General features: G+C 43.7%; 1 protein-coding gene across 1 annotated transcript in view; it reads left to right on the top strand.

Annotated features, from left to right (window-relative positions):
* Nucleotides 1-13,389, top strand: part of LOC135056555 (uncharacterized) — a 637,874-nt gene that overhangs the window by 602,921 nt on the left and 21,564 nt on the right. The window contains exon 10 of the mRNA XM_063961888.1: nucleotides 6,947-7,009. Within this exon, the coding sequence (XP_063817958.1) occupies nucleotides 6,947-7,009 (63 nt within the window). The remainder of the gene's footprint in view (nucleotides 1-6,946; nucleotides 7,010-13,389) is intronic.

The raw sequence follows: 13,389 nt of genomic DNA, 5'->3' as shown, positions 1-13,389 counted from the left end.
GGTCCTTTATCTGGTCAGAAAGGCCCCTTCGGTACTGGTTTCTCAGGGCTGGGTCATTCCACTGGGTATCATGAGCCAACCTCCGAAACTCCGTACTATAAACCTCAGCTGGCCGTCGCCCTTGCTTAAGAACCGTAATCTGAGCCTCGGCTGAAGCCATCTTGTCAGGGTCATCATACAAAATGCCCAGTGCCGTAAAAAAAGCATCAACACTTTTAAGCGACGGACAGTCAGGCTGTAACCCATATGCCCAGACCTGTGGGTCTCCTTGTAGCAAGGAAATCACCATGCCCATCCGCTGAATCTCCGACCCAGAAGACTGGGGCCTAAGCCTGAAATATAGCTTACAGCTCTCCTTGAAACAAAAGAACTGCGAGCGATCTCCAGAAAAACGATCCGGGAGATTTACTTTCGGCTCCTTAACCCCTGAACTTGCCGCTGCTGCTGCGGGAGCTCCGCTAGCGGCCTGCAGGGTGTTCATTTTAATGGACATCTCATTAAATTGTCGAGTCAGGACCTGCACCTGATCGACCACCTGTTGCAAAGTATTTTGAAGGGTATGCTCCATATTCCCACAAAATTTAAACAGGAGTAGGGCTGCTGAATATGTTACGCACACCAGTGCTAACAGGAGTATACCGGTGTATGAACAGAGAGGGAAGCGAAGCAAACGAACTCACAGACAGTATAACATAACATACACAGGAGGTGATGGAATAACTAATAAACACAAAGTGAACGGAGAAGCCCAAAGGCTAAGAAATTGGGTGTCTCCCTAGTGTCAGGAATGCTCAGATGGAATAGAGCGGACAATGAAGCGAGGTGTAGTGATTTAACATGTGGAGCACCTGCAATGATGTTGCTAAGAGCAACAGAAAAAACCCCAAAGGGTTACCAACGGGTGTGGGAATAAACTCCTTGGTCAGAGATAGAAATATAGACACAAGGAGAGTATCCACAATCCTAAGGGTGTGTACACACGGTGAGATTTTTTCTTAAGATTTTGACTATATAGTCAAAATCGTAAGAAAAGTTAGTGCAGATCGCAAGGTGAAAGTCACCTTGCGATCCCGATGCGCGGTCCCGCCAGGTCGGCATCGCAAGAAAAGATAGACTGTGCAGGCAAGTCAATCCTTGCTAGATCGGTGTACTATCTAGTTCTTCTCACATGTCAATGACACCTCACATAAGCCAAAATCTCACATAAGCCAAAATCGTAAGCACACATAGTACAGATCTCAAGAAAAGTTAGTCAAAATCTGTCCTATCTGGCCTCCGGGGAGTTCAAGGGAAATCGCAAGTAAAAATAGGACATAGCAAGGATCTCACCGTGTGTACACACCTTAACCCCCACTTGCAGGGCACAGGTTCAGCTTACTGCCACTAAACTGACACCTGGACGCCCTGCACAGTGAGGGAGGATTAAGCAAGCAGGTCTGAGAGTACAGCCGCAAACCTGCAGGGTTCACAGAATAGCAAAAGAACCCCAGCAGGTCAAACAACTGACTCCAGTCTTACTGCTAGGTCCGGATTGGCAGAATGAAGTACCGAATCCCAAGGCCTATTCGCAGTAAGCAACAAGTAAATACAAAGTCACACAGTACTAGCTAACTCTCTGGAACTGACTAACAAACAAAGATTCAGCAGCATTTGCCTAGCCTGAGAGGATGGTTTATATAGCAGGTGCTGTCCACACCCCACTCAGACCTCACAGACTGTGAGCACAAAACCAGCGCCGGATTCCCTGCCGTGCACAGAGCCTGTAACCACTACACAGTAAAAACCCGGACCGGAGTATCAGCTGCGCTCAGGTTACTTCGCTAACACTTGCCTCCCGGTTGCCATGGCGACGTGGCAGCACAGAGCAGGAGATCCTAACATTGTCTTATAATTGTTACTGCTAGGCTTCAAATGATACTGTGTTTAGTACAGCATTTTGTTATACACTATTGGAATCGGCCTGCATTTTCAGAGACCAGTGCCCATAATTAATACTTGAGTCTGATTGTGTTTAATTATATGGGCTTTAAAGTCGTGCTGTTTGCTGGTGTTTTAAACTGGGTCATGGTACCCTAATATTACTATATAATTACTCTATATTTCACGGATCTTTAATATGTTACTATCTCTTTTTAGCATTTAGTTTCTACTCAAAGTTATGTCTTAACAGTCGTGTTAATTAAACCTAAAGGCTGATTGCTCCCACAAGAGAGTTTTTCTTTCTCTTTCGGATGTGTGTGTCTCATGGTTACTGTCATGTCAGACTGCTGTGTGTGTGTGTGTGTGTGTGTGTGTGTGTGTGTGTGTGTGTGTCAGGCCACTGTTGTGTGTAAATGTGGGTGTGTTGTGTGTCATGCCGCTGTGCATATATGTGAGAGTGTGTATCAGGCTGCTGTGCATATATGTGTATTATATATATATATATGTACTGTGTGTACAGTATATCTGTGTGTGTGAAGCCACTGTGCTGTGTGTGTGTGTGTGTGTGTGTGTGTGTGTGTGTGTGTGTGTGAAGCCACTGTGCTTTGTGTGTGTGTGTGTGTGTGTGTGTGAAGCCACTGTGCTTTGTGTGTGTGTGTGAAGCCACTGTGCTTTGTGTGTGTGAAGCCACTGTGCTGTGTGTGTGTGTGTGTGTGTGTGTGTGTGTGAAGCCACTGTGCTGTGTGTGTGTGTGTGTGTGTGTGTGTGTGTGAAGCCGCTGTGTGTGTGTGTGTGTGTGTGTGTGTGTGTGTGTGAAGCCACTGTGCTTTGTGTGTGTGTGTGAAGCCACTGTGCTGTGTGTGTGTGTGTGTGTGTGTGTGTGTGTGTGTCAGGCCACTGTTGTGTGTAAATGTGGGTGTGTTGTGTGTCATGCCGCTGTGCATATATGTATATGTGTATATATATATATATATATATACTTTACGATCCACGTGGACTACAATTGGGAACGGTGACCTTGCCTGAAGCATGGCGAGTGAAGCGAGCCATGCGAGGGGACATGGTGCACTAATTGGGTTTCCCGGTCACTCTACGAAGAAAACGACACCATTTTTTTAAATAAAACAATACTCATGTCAACCTCTTGTCATGTCATACTTGTTCATGTCGACCTATTTCAGGTGTCGACCTAGTTACTGTCGACCCTATGATCCACACCCAGTATAGTAGGTGGGGGAGAGGCCGTCCTTCATTTCATCCAGGACACAGGCATGCTGGTACATTTCAAGGTTAGGTGCAGCCAAACCACCTTTAGTCTTAGATCTAAATTCAGTTAGCTCTAGCCATTCCAGGTCCTTCACCTTTCCAAATAAAGGACAAGATAACAGTATAGACTTTAGGTAGAAAGCATGTTGGGACCACATATGGTATCGCTCAGAAAGACACACATTTTGGGGAGTAGCATCATTTTAATAAAAGAGAATCATCCTATCCAAGATATCTCACCATGCCTTAATAAGCACGGTGAACTGATCAAGTAATGGCTGGTAATTACAAGGTGTAGCATCCTGCAATCTTACTGGCATTCGTTTCCACAAATATCAGAGACAGGTAGTCTGCCAGACGTAAGGATATGAGTTCTGCAGATAATGGAAGGAGGTTTGGTTAATACCATTTCTAACACTTATATTTTAGAAACTGCTGAGTACTCTTACAGAAGAACATGAACAAAAGTACTTAATCGGCAAAGAGACATACACTTGACTATATGGACAAAAGTATTGGGCCACACCTGTTAATTATTGAATTAAGGTGTTTCAATCAGACCCATTGCCACAAGTGTATAAAATCAAGCATCTAGTCTCCATTTGCAAACATCCGTCATACAAAATGGGTCGCTCAGTGTCTGCAAGCGTGGTACTGTGATAGGCGGCCATCTTTTTAATAAGACAGTGAAATTTCATCCCTGCTGGATATTCCATGGTCAACTGTAAGTGATAGTTTTAGAAAGTGGAAGCGTTTAGGAACAACAGACACAAAGCGGAAGGCCATGTAAAATCACAGAGCGGGATCAATGACTGCTAAGGTGCATGGTGCGTAAACGTCACTAACGCTCTGCTGATTCCATAGGTGAAGAGTTCCAAACTTCCACTGGCATTAATGTAAGCACAAAAACTGCGTCAGGAGCTTAATGGAATGGGTTCCATGGCCAAGCAACTGCATGCACGCTTAACGTCACCAAGTCCAATGCCAAGCATCAGATGGAGAGGTGTAAAGCCCACCGACACTGGACTGTGGAGCAAAGGAGACGTGTTCTGTTGAGTGACGAATCATGCTTCTCTGGCAGTTAAATGGACGAGTCTGGATTCGGCGGATGCCAGGAGAACGTTACCTGCCTGCATTATGCCAACTGTGAAGTTTGGTGGAGGAGGTATAATGGTATGGGGCTGTATTTCAGGGTTTGGGATAGGCCCCTTATCTCCAGTAAAGGACAATTTTAATACTTTGGCATACTTAGACATTTTGGACAATGCTTTGCTTCCAACTTTGTGGCAAGTTTGGGGAAGGACCTTTTCTATTCCAACATGACTGTGCCCCAGTGCACACAGCAAGGACTATAAAGACATGGTTTGATGTGGGAGAACTTGACTGTCCCACACAGAGCCCTCACCTCAACCCCATCCAGCACCTTTGGGATGAACTGGAACAGATATTGCGGGCCAGGCCTTCTCATCCGACGTTAGTGCCTGACCTCATCAATGCTCTACAGAATGAATGGGCACAAATTCCCACAGAAACACTCCCAAATCTTGTGGAAAGCCTTCGATGAGTAGAAGCTGTTGTAGCTGCAAAAGGGGAACCAACTCCATATTAAAGTATATGTATTTAAATACAATGTCTTTACAGTCCCTGTTGGTGTATTGGTCAGGCGTCCGAATACTTCTGTCCATATAGTTTATCTTAAGATGAGAAGGGCCAATAGGAAAACCTTCAAAGGAAGTAGAAGAGGTTTTTCTGTCAAGGGTTACATGGATAAAGCAAATATTATGGGCGTTAAAGGACACCCCTAACTTGTCCAATTAGCAATATTAAAACTGTTTGAAAACCCCCCATTATTATAGATATGGGCAGAAGGGTTAGTGTACACATATAAAATTGCTTGTAAGAATGAACCACTAAAACCAAACTTAGAACCCAAGACATATATAGCCAGTGCAGTCCGTCCAATGCCTTTTCCGCATCAAGGGAGAACAGTACCATAGAGACATGGTAAGCTGCACGAGCATCCACAAGGGTAAAATAAAGTCTTCTAGTGTTGTCCAGGACAGGTTCAGAAGGTCGATCTGACAATGGTCAAAGCACGTATGGTGGACACAAGCTTTTATGGGTTTCCCCCCCCCCCCCGTTTTCCATCTATTTGCACTACAAATGGGAATAGTAACCCGTGCTGAGCGCACCAAGGCACCTTGCCTGAAGCGCAGCGAGCCCATGAGGGAACAGGTTTCCACTAATTTGGCTTACATGTCATTTAACATAAAAATACACCCAAAAAATCAACAAAAACTTGTGTCAACCTTTTTTTGTGTCGATCATTTCCATGTTGACTTTTATTACGTAAATTCCTGGTCATGTGACTGAAGGAACGCGCACAAAGATAAGACTGTATTACGCGCGTCACTTTATACTCCCGGTATCCGTGCTGTGGTATAATACATGTATGGCTGTACACTATCAGGCGCTCGGCGTTCCTCTATCATACAGTGAGGAATCATGGTACCTCAGACCTCTCTTTACCTGTGCGCCATTAGGCCTTTCTCTGCACTATATATGAATGGGACATATTCAGGAATTGGACCTATGGGCTGTAGATTTGACTAGGTGGAGGGATTGGGCAGGCGAGTGATGCTGCTGCCTGTGTACAGTATGTCACCATTAAAGAAAAAGAGGCAATGGTGCGCTTCAAATATTGTGTAAAATTATAATATAATATAATCTGTGTAAATCACCTCTTTTTAGTATGTCACCATTATCCTATAGCAAATGACTGATATGAGGGAAAGCAGAAATCTGCGCAGAGAAAGTTTCATACTTGTTCCAGGTCAGGATCTTTGGAAAAATTAGATATATTTTTAATTATTTTGTAAACTATTCAATAACGATGTGCATGTGACATGGGGGGAGGGGGGGCTAGGTGTGCGCTGCGCGGCGTCACATGAGGCACAATATGGCTGACCTCAATCTCACAGGGTCTCTCCTGCAGCCCCAAACACCCCTCAGCCCCACTGTGTAATGTAGCGGAGAATACACAGTGGGGCTGAGGGGTGTTTGGGGCTGCAGGAGAGACCCTGTGAGATTACTAGCCCTGGCACCACTATCACTGGGTCTGTGCGGAGCCAGAGGCGGCTATTAGGGAATCCCCATGGCCACTCCCAGCTCAGTGACATCACTGCGGCCGCGGCACTCTCAGTAGCGCTCAGTGACAGTGTAGTAACCGGTCTCTGATAGGGAGAGCTACTGCTATATTACCATAATATGTGTATGTGGCCACTAATAGCACATACACCCCACAGGCTAATACCGTGTGTACCTACACGTCACAGCGCCATGGCATGATGTAACAGCAGCTGCATGAGTGTCAGGGGTCCTCAGTCACTGACACCCACCTAGTGCTGTACAAGGGCTGCATCATGGAAATATCCCACTATGGGGACACTCACTACCATGGTAACAGGAAGTCTGGTCACTAAGGGGTTACCATGCAGAGCAGTCACCGCGGGGGAGGGGGGTCCTGCACTCATATACCCCCTATATCACTAATCATCCCCCACACACACAGCTGGGAACCCCAGGCCGGCGCCCTCTGCAGCGGTACACCTCCGGAGCCCGGGACACGCCACTTCCGCTATGTGCGTTCCACCCTACTTCCGCGTTCCCGCTCACTTCCGGTCCGTGCGGCCCACCACTCATTCATTCTGTGCGTTCCATTTCACTTCCGCTGATCACCTTACATCCGGCCTAATCCCCGCCCCCTGTGCCCCATAACAACATCCGGGTCTCTAGGTGGGAAGGAGCAGAGAGGAGACACCAGGTAATGGTGCTATATATTATTATTGTACAGGAGGAGCAGCCTGTGGTGTCCTGGTATTATTATTTTTATTATACAGAGGGAGCAGCCTGTGGTGTCATGTTGTTATTATTATACAGGAGGAGCAGCCTGTGGTACTCTATATTATTATTGTTATTATACAGGAGAAGCAGCCTGTGGTGTCCTGTTATTATTATACAGGAGGACCAGCCTGTGGTGTCCTGTTATTATTATAATACAGGAGGAGCAGCCTGTGGTGTCTTGATGATGATGTTGTTGTTGTTGTTATTATTATTATACTGTAGGAGCAGCCTGTGGTGCCCTGTTATTAGTATTATTATTATTATTATTATTATGATTATTATTATTATACAGGTGGAGCAGCCTGTGGAGCTCTATATTATTGTTTTTATACAGGAGGAGCAGCCGGTGGTGTGTTGTAGTTGTCGTTGTTGTTGTTGTTATAATAATACAGGAGGAGCAGCCTGTGGTGTCCTGGTATTATTATTATTATTATTATTATTATAATACAGGAGGAGCAGCCTGTGGTATCCTGTTATTATTATACAGGTGGAGCAGCCTGTGGTGCTCTATATTATTGTTTTTATACAGGAGGAGCAGCCGGTGTTGCTCTGTTGTTTTTATTTTTATACAGGAGGAGCAGCCTGTGGTGTCCTGTTGTTGTTGTTGTTGTTGTTATTATTATTATACAGGAGGAGCAGCCTGTGGTGCCTTGTTGTTGTTGTTATAATTATACAGGAGGAGCAGCCTGTGGTGTGTTGTTGTTATTATTATAATTATACAGGAGGAGCAGCCTGTGGTGCCTTGTTGTTGTTGTTGTTGTTGTTGTTGTTGTTATTATAATAATACAGGAGGAGCAGCCTGTGGTGTCCTGGTATTATTATTATTATTATTATTATTATTATAATACAGGAGGAGCAGCCTGTGGTATCCTGTTATTATTATACAGGAGGAGCAGCCTGTGGTGTCCTCTTATTATTATACAGGTGGAGCAGCCTGTGGTGCTCTATATTATTGTTTTTATACAGGAGGAGCAGCCGGTGTTGTTCTGTTGTTTTTATTTTTATACAGGAGGAGCAGCCTGTGGTGTCCTGTTATTATTATACAGGAGGAGCAGCCTGTGGTGTCTTGTTATTATTATACAGGAGGAGCAGCCTGTGGTGTCCTGGTATTATTATTATTATTATTATTATTAGAATACAGTAGGAGCAGCTAGTGGTATCCTGTTATTATTATACAGGAGGAGCAGCCTGTGGTGTCCTAATATTATTATTATTATTATTATTATTATTATTATACAGGAGGAGCAACCTGTGGTGTCCTGTTATTATTATTATTATTATTATACAAGAGGAGCAGCCTGTGGTGTCCGGTTGTTATTATTATTATACAAGAGGAGCAGCCTGTGATGTCCAGTTGTTGTTGTTGTTATTATTATTATTAGTACTATTATACAGGGGGAGCAGCCTGTGGTGTCCTCTTTATTATTATTATTATTATTATTATTATTATACAGGAGGAGCAGCCTGTGGTGTCCTGTTGTTGTTGTTGTTGTTGTTGTTGTTATTATTATAATACCAATATATATGTCTATTATTATTATTATTATTATTCAGGAAGAGTGGCCTGTGGTGTTCTGTTATTATTGTTATTATACAGGAGAAGCAGCCTGTGGTGTCCTGTTGTTGTAGTTATTATTATAATACAGGATGAGCAGCCTGTGGGGTCCGGTTATTATACAGGGGGAGCAGCCTGTGGTGTACTGGTATTAATATTATACAGGGGGAGCAGCCTCTGGTGTCTTATTATTATTATTATTATTATACAGAGGGAGCAGCCTGTGGTGTGTTGTTGTTGTTGTTGTTGTTAATAATAATAATAATGTTATTATTCAGGAAGAGTGGCCTGTGGTGTTCTGTTATTATTGTTATTATACAGGAGAAGCAGCCTGTGGTTTCCTGTTGTTGTTATTATTATTATACAGGATGACCAGCCTGTGGTGTCCGGTTATTATACAGGAGGAGCAGCCTGTGGTGTCCTGTTGTTGTTGTTGTTGTTGTTGTTGTTGTTGTTGTTATTATTATCCTTTATTTATATGGCGCCACAAGGGTTCCGCAAAACAGGAAAACAGCGACTTACAGTTGATGACAGTATGGGACAAGTACAGGGTAAATAAACATAGCTACATCAGCAGATGACACTGGAATAAGTATCAGGTGGTAGAAGACTGCTGGATTTGGTGCAGCTGAAGACTATTAAAGTAAGAAAAATGGTAAGCACATGAGGGAAGAGGGCCCTGCTGATAAAAGCTTACATTCTAAAGGGTAGGGGTAGACAGACAGGGGTGACACAGACGGGGTACACAGAGAGCGTAGAACAGAGGGTTAGGATGAGATGGCTGGGTTTGGTGAAGAAGTGGGTCTTGAGAGCCCGTTTGAAGTTTTGTAGAGAGGTGGAGAGTCTGAGGGGGAGAGGTAGGGAATTCCAGAGAAATGGAGCAGCACGTGAAAAAACTTGGAGGTAGGAGTGGGAGGAAGTAATTAGGCAGGAGAGTTGGCGTGCATTAGCAGAGCGAAGAGGACGGGTGGGAGTGTTAAGGGAGATAAGGTCAGATATGTAGATGGGAGAGTAGTGGGTGAGGGCTTTGTAAGTGAGTGTGAGAAGCTTGAAATGGATTCTGAAAGGGAAGGGGAGCCAGTGAAGGTCTTGTAAGAGAGGAGAGGTGGATGTTGGAGATAAAACCTTCTCCTATATTAAGTTCCTTTGCTTGTCTGTTCAAAATACCTTGGACCAATCGATTGGGAGCTCACAAAATAGACATGACACAAGGTATGTTCCACAAGATGAGACTGCTTCTCATTTATTTGTCCAGGGGTTATATAGACACATACAGGAATTTATTACACGTCACAAAACATAAGCATAGGCATCATTTCTCACACATAGAAATTATGAGACATTTCAATCCTTGAGAGTCAGTCTGTAGACACTGTTCTTCAAAACATCACTTGTTCTCAAAACATGTCCCAGGAGATAAGCGATTAGCTTAACCTTGATTCTCAGAGGAACTTCTCTCTAACTAATAAAATGTCAGCATTACTTATAACCTTAAAGCAAAAGTGTTTCTTTATATTCAGACAAAATGGCTACTGTGATACAAGATGGCTGAAAACTACTTTAACATAATGCTGTCTTTCTCATGGACTTAGTGCATTTGGTGAGGAAAATGAGCCGGGCAGCAGCATTGAGGATAGATTGGAGTGGAGAGAGGTATTTGTCAGGAATGCCAGTCAGGAGGAGATTGCAGTAGTCCAGTCTGGAGATGACCAGTGAGTGGATAAGAGTCTTAGTAGCATCATGGGTCAGAAAGGGTCTGATCCTGGAAATATGAAAACGGCAGGTTTGTGAGAGGTGCCGAATGTGTGGTTTGAAGGAGAGGGAGGCGTTAAGGATTACTCCAAGACAGCGCACTTTGGGGCTAGAGTAGATAGTAGTGCCATCAATAGATAGTGAGATTGTAGGAGGTGAGGTTATGTGGGAGGGAGGGAAGATGATCAGCTTGGTCTTAGACATGTTAAGTTTAAGAAAGCGCTGGGACATCCAAACAGAGATGACAGAGAGACAGTTGGAGATACGAGTGAGGAGAACAGGGGATAGGTCTGGAGAGGAAAGATAGATTTGAGTGTCATCAGCATAGAGATGATATAGGAAACCAAAAGAACTAATGAGCTTACCTAGTGAGGACGTATAGAGAGAGAAAAGAAGAGGACCAAGGACAGAACCTTGGGGTACACCTACAGTTAGTGGAAGTGAGGGGGAGGTGGAGTCATGAGAGGAGACAGAGAATGAATGGTCAGAGAAGTAGGAAGACAGCCAAGAGAGGGCAGTATCACGCAGATCAATGGAGTGAAGGATTTGCAGTAGGAAAGGGTGGTCTACAGTGTCAAAAGCAGCAGAGAGATCAAGAAGAATAAGTAGAGAGTAGTGTCCCTTAGATTTAGCAGCATGGAGGTCATTGCATACTTTTGTAAGGGCAGTTTCAGTGGAGTGGAGAGGACGGAAGCCAGACTGGAATGGGTCAAGCAGTGAGTATGAGGAAAGAAAGGAAGGAAGTAAGGCGGTTGTAGACAAATACGCTCAAGGAGTTTGGAGGCAAAAGAGAGGATAAAGATGGGTCGGTATTTGTAGAGTGTTTGGATCAAGGGTAAGTTTTTTAAGAATAGGAGAGATGAGTGTATGCTTGAAGGCAGAGGGGACAGTGCCTGATGAGAGGGAGAGATTGAGAAGGTGGGAAAGATGGGAACAAGCAGAAGGAGAGAGGTAGCGGAGGAGGCGGGAGGGGATAGGGTCAAGTGGGGAAGTGGTGAGGGGACAGGAACGAATGAGGGCCATGACTTCCTCTCCAGATGCATGGAAGAAAGATGACAGATTTGGTGCGAGGGATGGGGAGGGGTGGTAAGGGATGGGAGAAAGCTGGTTACTGATGGTCTGGTGTGATGTGATGTCCTGACATATGGAGTCAATTTTGGATGTGAAGTAAGTGGCAAAGTCAAAAGCAGAGAGTTAGGAAGGGAGACGAGGTGGAAGTGGGCAGAGGAGTGAGTTGAGAGTGGCAAAGAGGCGCCGGGGGTTGGAAGACTGGGAGGAGATGAGGTTCTTGTAGTATGACTGTTTAGCAAGAGAAAGGGCAGCACTGAAGGATGAAAGCATAAGTTTGAAATGGAGGAAGTCTGCCTTAGAGCTGCTATTATTATTATTCAGGAGGAGTGGCCTCAGGTGTCCTGTTACTATTGTTATTATTATTATTGTTATTATTATTATACAGGAGGAGCAGCCTGTGGTGTCCAGTTGTTGTTATTGTTGTTGTTATTATTATTATTATTATTATTATTATACAGGGGAAGCAGCCTTTGGTGTCCTATTTTTTTTATTATACAAGTGCAGCCTGTGGTGTCCTGATGTTGTTGTTGTTGTTGTTATTATTATTATTATTATTATTATTATTATTTTTATAATACAGGGGGAGCAGCCTGTGGTGTCCTGTTATTATACCGGGGGAGCAGCCTGTGGTGTCCTGTTATTATTTTTATTATAATACAGGGTGAGCAACCTGTGGTGTCCTGTTATTATTATTATTATTATTATTATTATTATTATTATACAGGGGGAGCAGCCTGTGGTGTCCTGTTGTTGTTGGTGTTATTATTATTATTATTATTATTATTATTATTATTATTATTATTATAATACAGAAGGAGCAGCCTGTGGTGTCATTATTATTATTATTATTATTATTATTATTATTATTATTATACAGGGGGAGCAGCCTGTGGTGTCATTATTATTATTATTATTATTATTATACAGAAGGAGCAGCCTGTGGTGTCATCATTATTATTATTATTATTATTATTATACAGGGGGAGCAGCCTTTAGCGCTGTATGACAGACTCTGAGTCTTATTAGGCTGGGATACAATTTTATGGAAAACACTGAACAGGACTCTAGAGCTAGGGTCAAGGAGAAGACTTACTGGTCATTCAGTGTTAAGGGCCCCATACACTACAGTGACCTGTCTGACCCTCATGTCGCATAAGATTTCCCTTGAACCGCTCAGCAACCTCCCAGGAGGCAGGATCGCATAAGATACATTGTATGCAGTCCTTTTGCATACGATGTATCTTATGCGATCCCAGCCAAGCCTGCGGAATCCGACATATCACGAATGCAGCACAACTGACCTAGGGGCTCCGATCCGATGCTTACGGGACCGCGCATCAGATCGGATGTAAAACACATCTGATTTGCCACTTTCCATCCGATTTATTGACCCAAAATGTCGAAATCGGATGAAATTGGACATTATCGTTCTAGTGTATGGGGCCCTTAACATACACCACCATTCAAAAATTTGGGGTCACCCAGACAATTTCTTGTTTTCCATGGAAACTCACTTTTAGTTATCAAATGAGTTGCACAATGAATAGAACATATAGTCAAGACATTGCCACGGTGAGAAATATTGATTATTATTTGAAATAATTTTGTTCTTCATACTTTGCTTTCGTCAAAGAATGCTCCCTTTGCAGCAATTACAGCATTGCAGACCTTTGGTATTCTAGCTGTTAATTTGTTGAGGTAATCTGAAGAAATTTCACCTCGTGCTTCCTGAAGCTCCTCCCACAAGTTGGATTGGCTTGATGGGCACTTCTTGCTTACCATACGGTCAAGCTGCTCCCACAACAGCTCAATGGGGTTGAGATCTGGTGACTGCGCTGATCACTCCATTACAGACAGAATACCAGCTGCTTGCTTCTTCTCTAAATAGTTCTTGCATAATTTGGAGGTGTGCTTTGGGTCAT

This window comes from Pseudophryne corroboree, chromosome 3 (genome assembly GCF_028390025.1).
Source record: "Pseudophryne corroboree isolate aPseCor3 chromosome 3, aPseCor3.hap2, whole genome shotgun sequence".
NCBI lineage: Eukaryota > Metazoa > Chordata > Amphibia > Anura > Myobatrachidae > Pseudophryne > Pseudophryne corroboree.
Note: the sequence above shows the minus strand (reverse complement) of the source record. Positions and strands in the feature narration are given on the sequence as shown.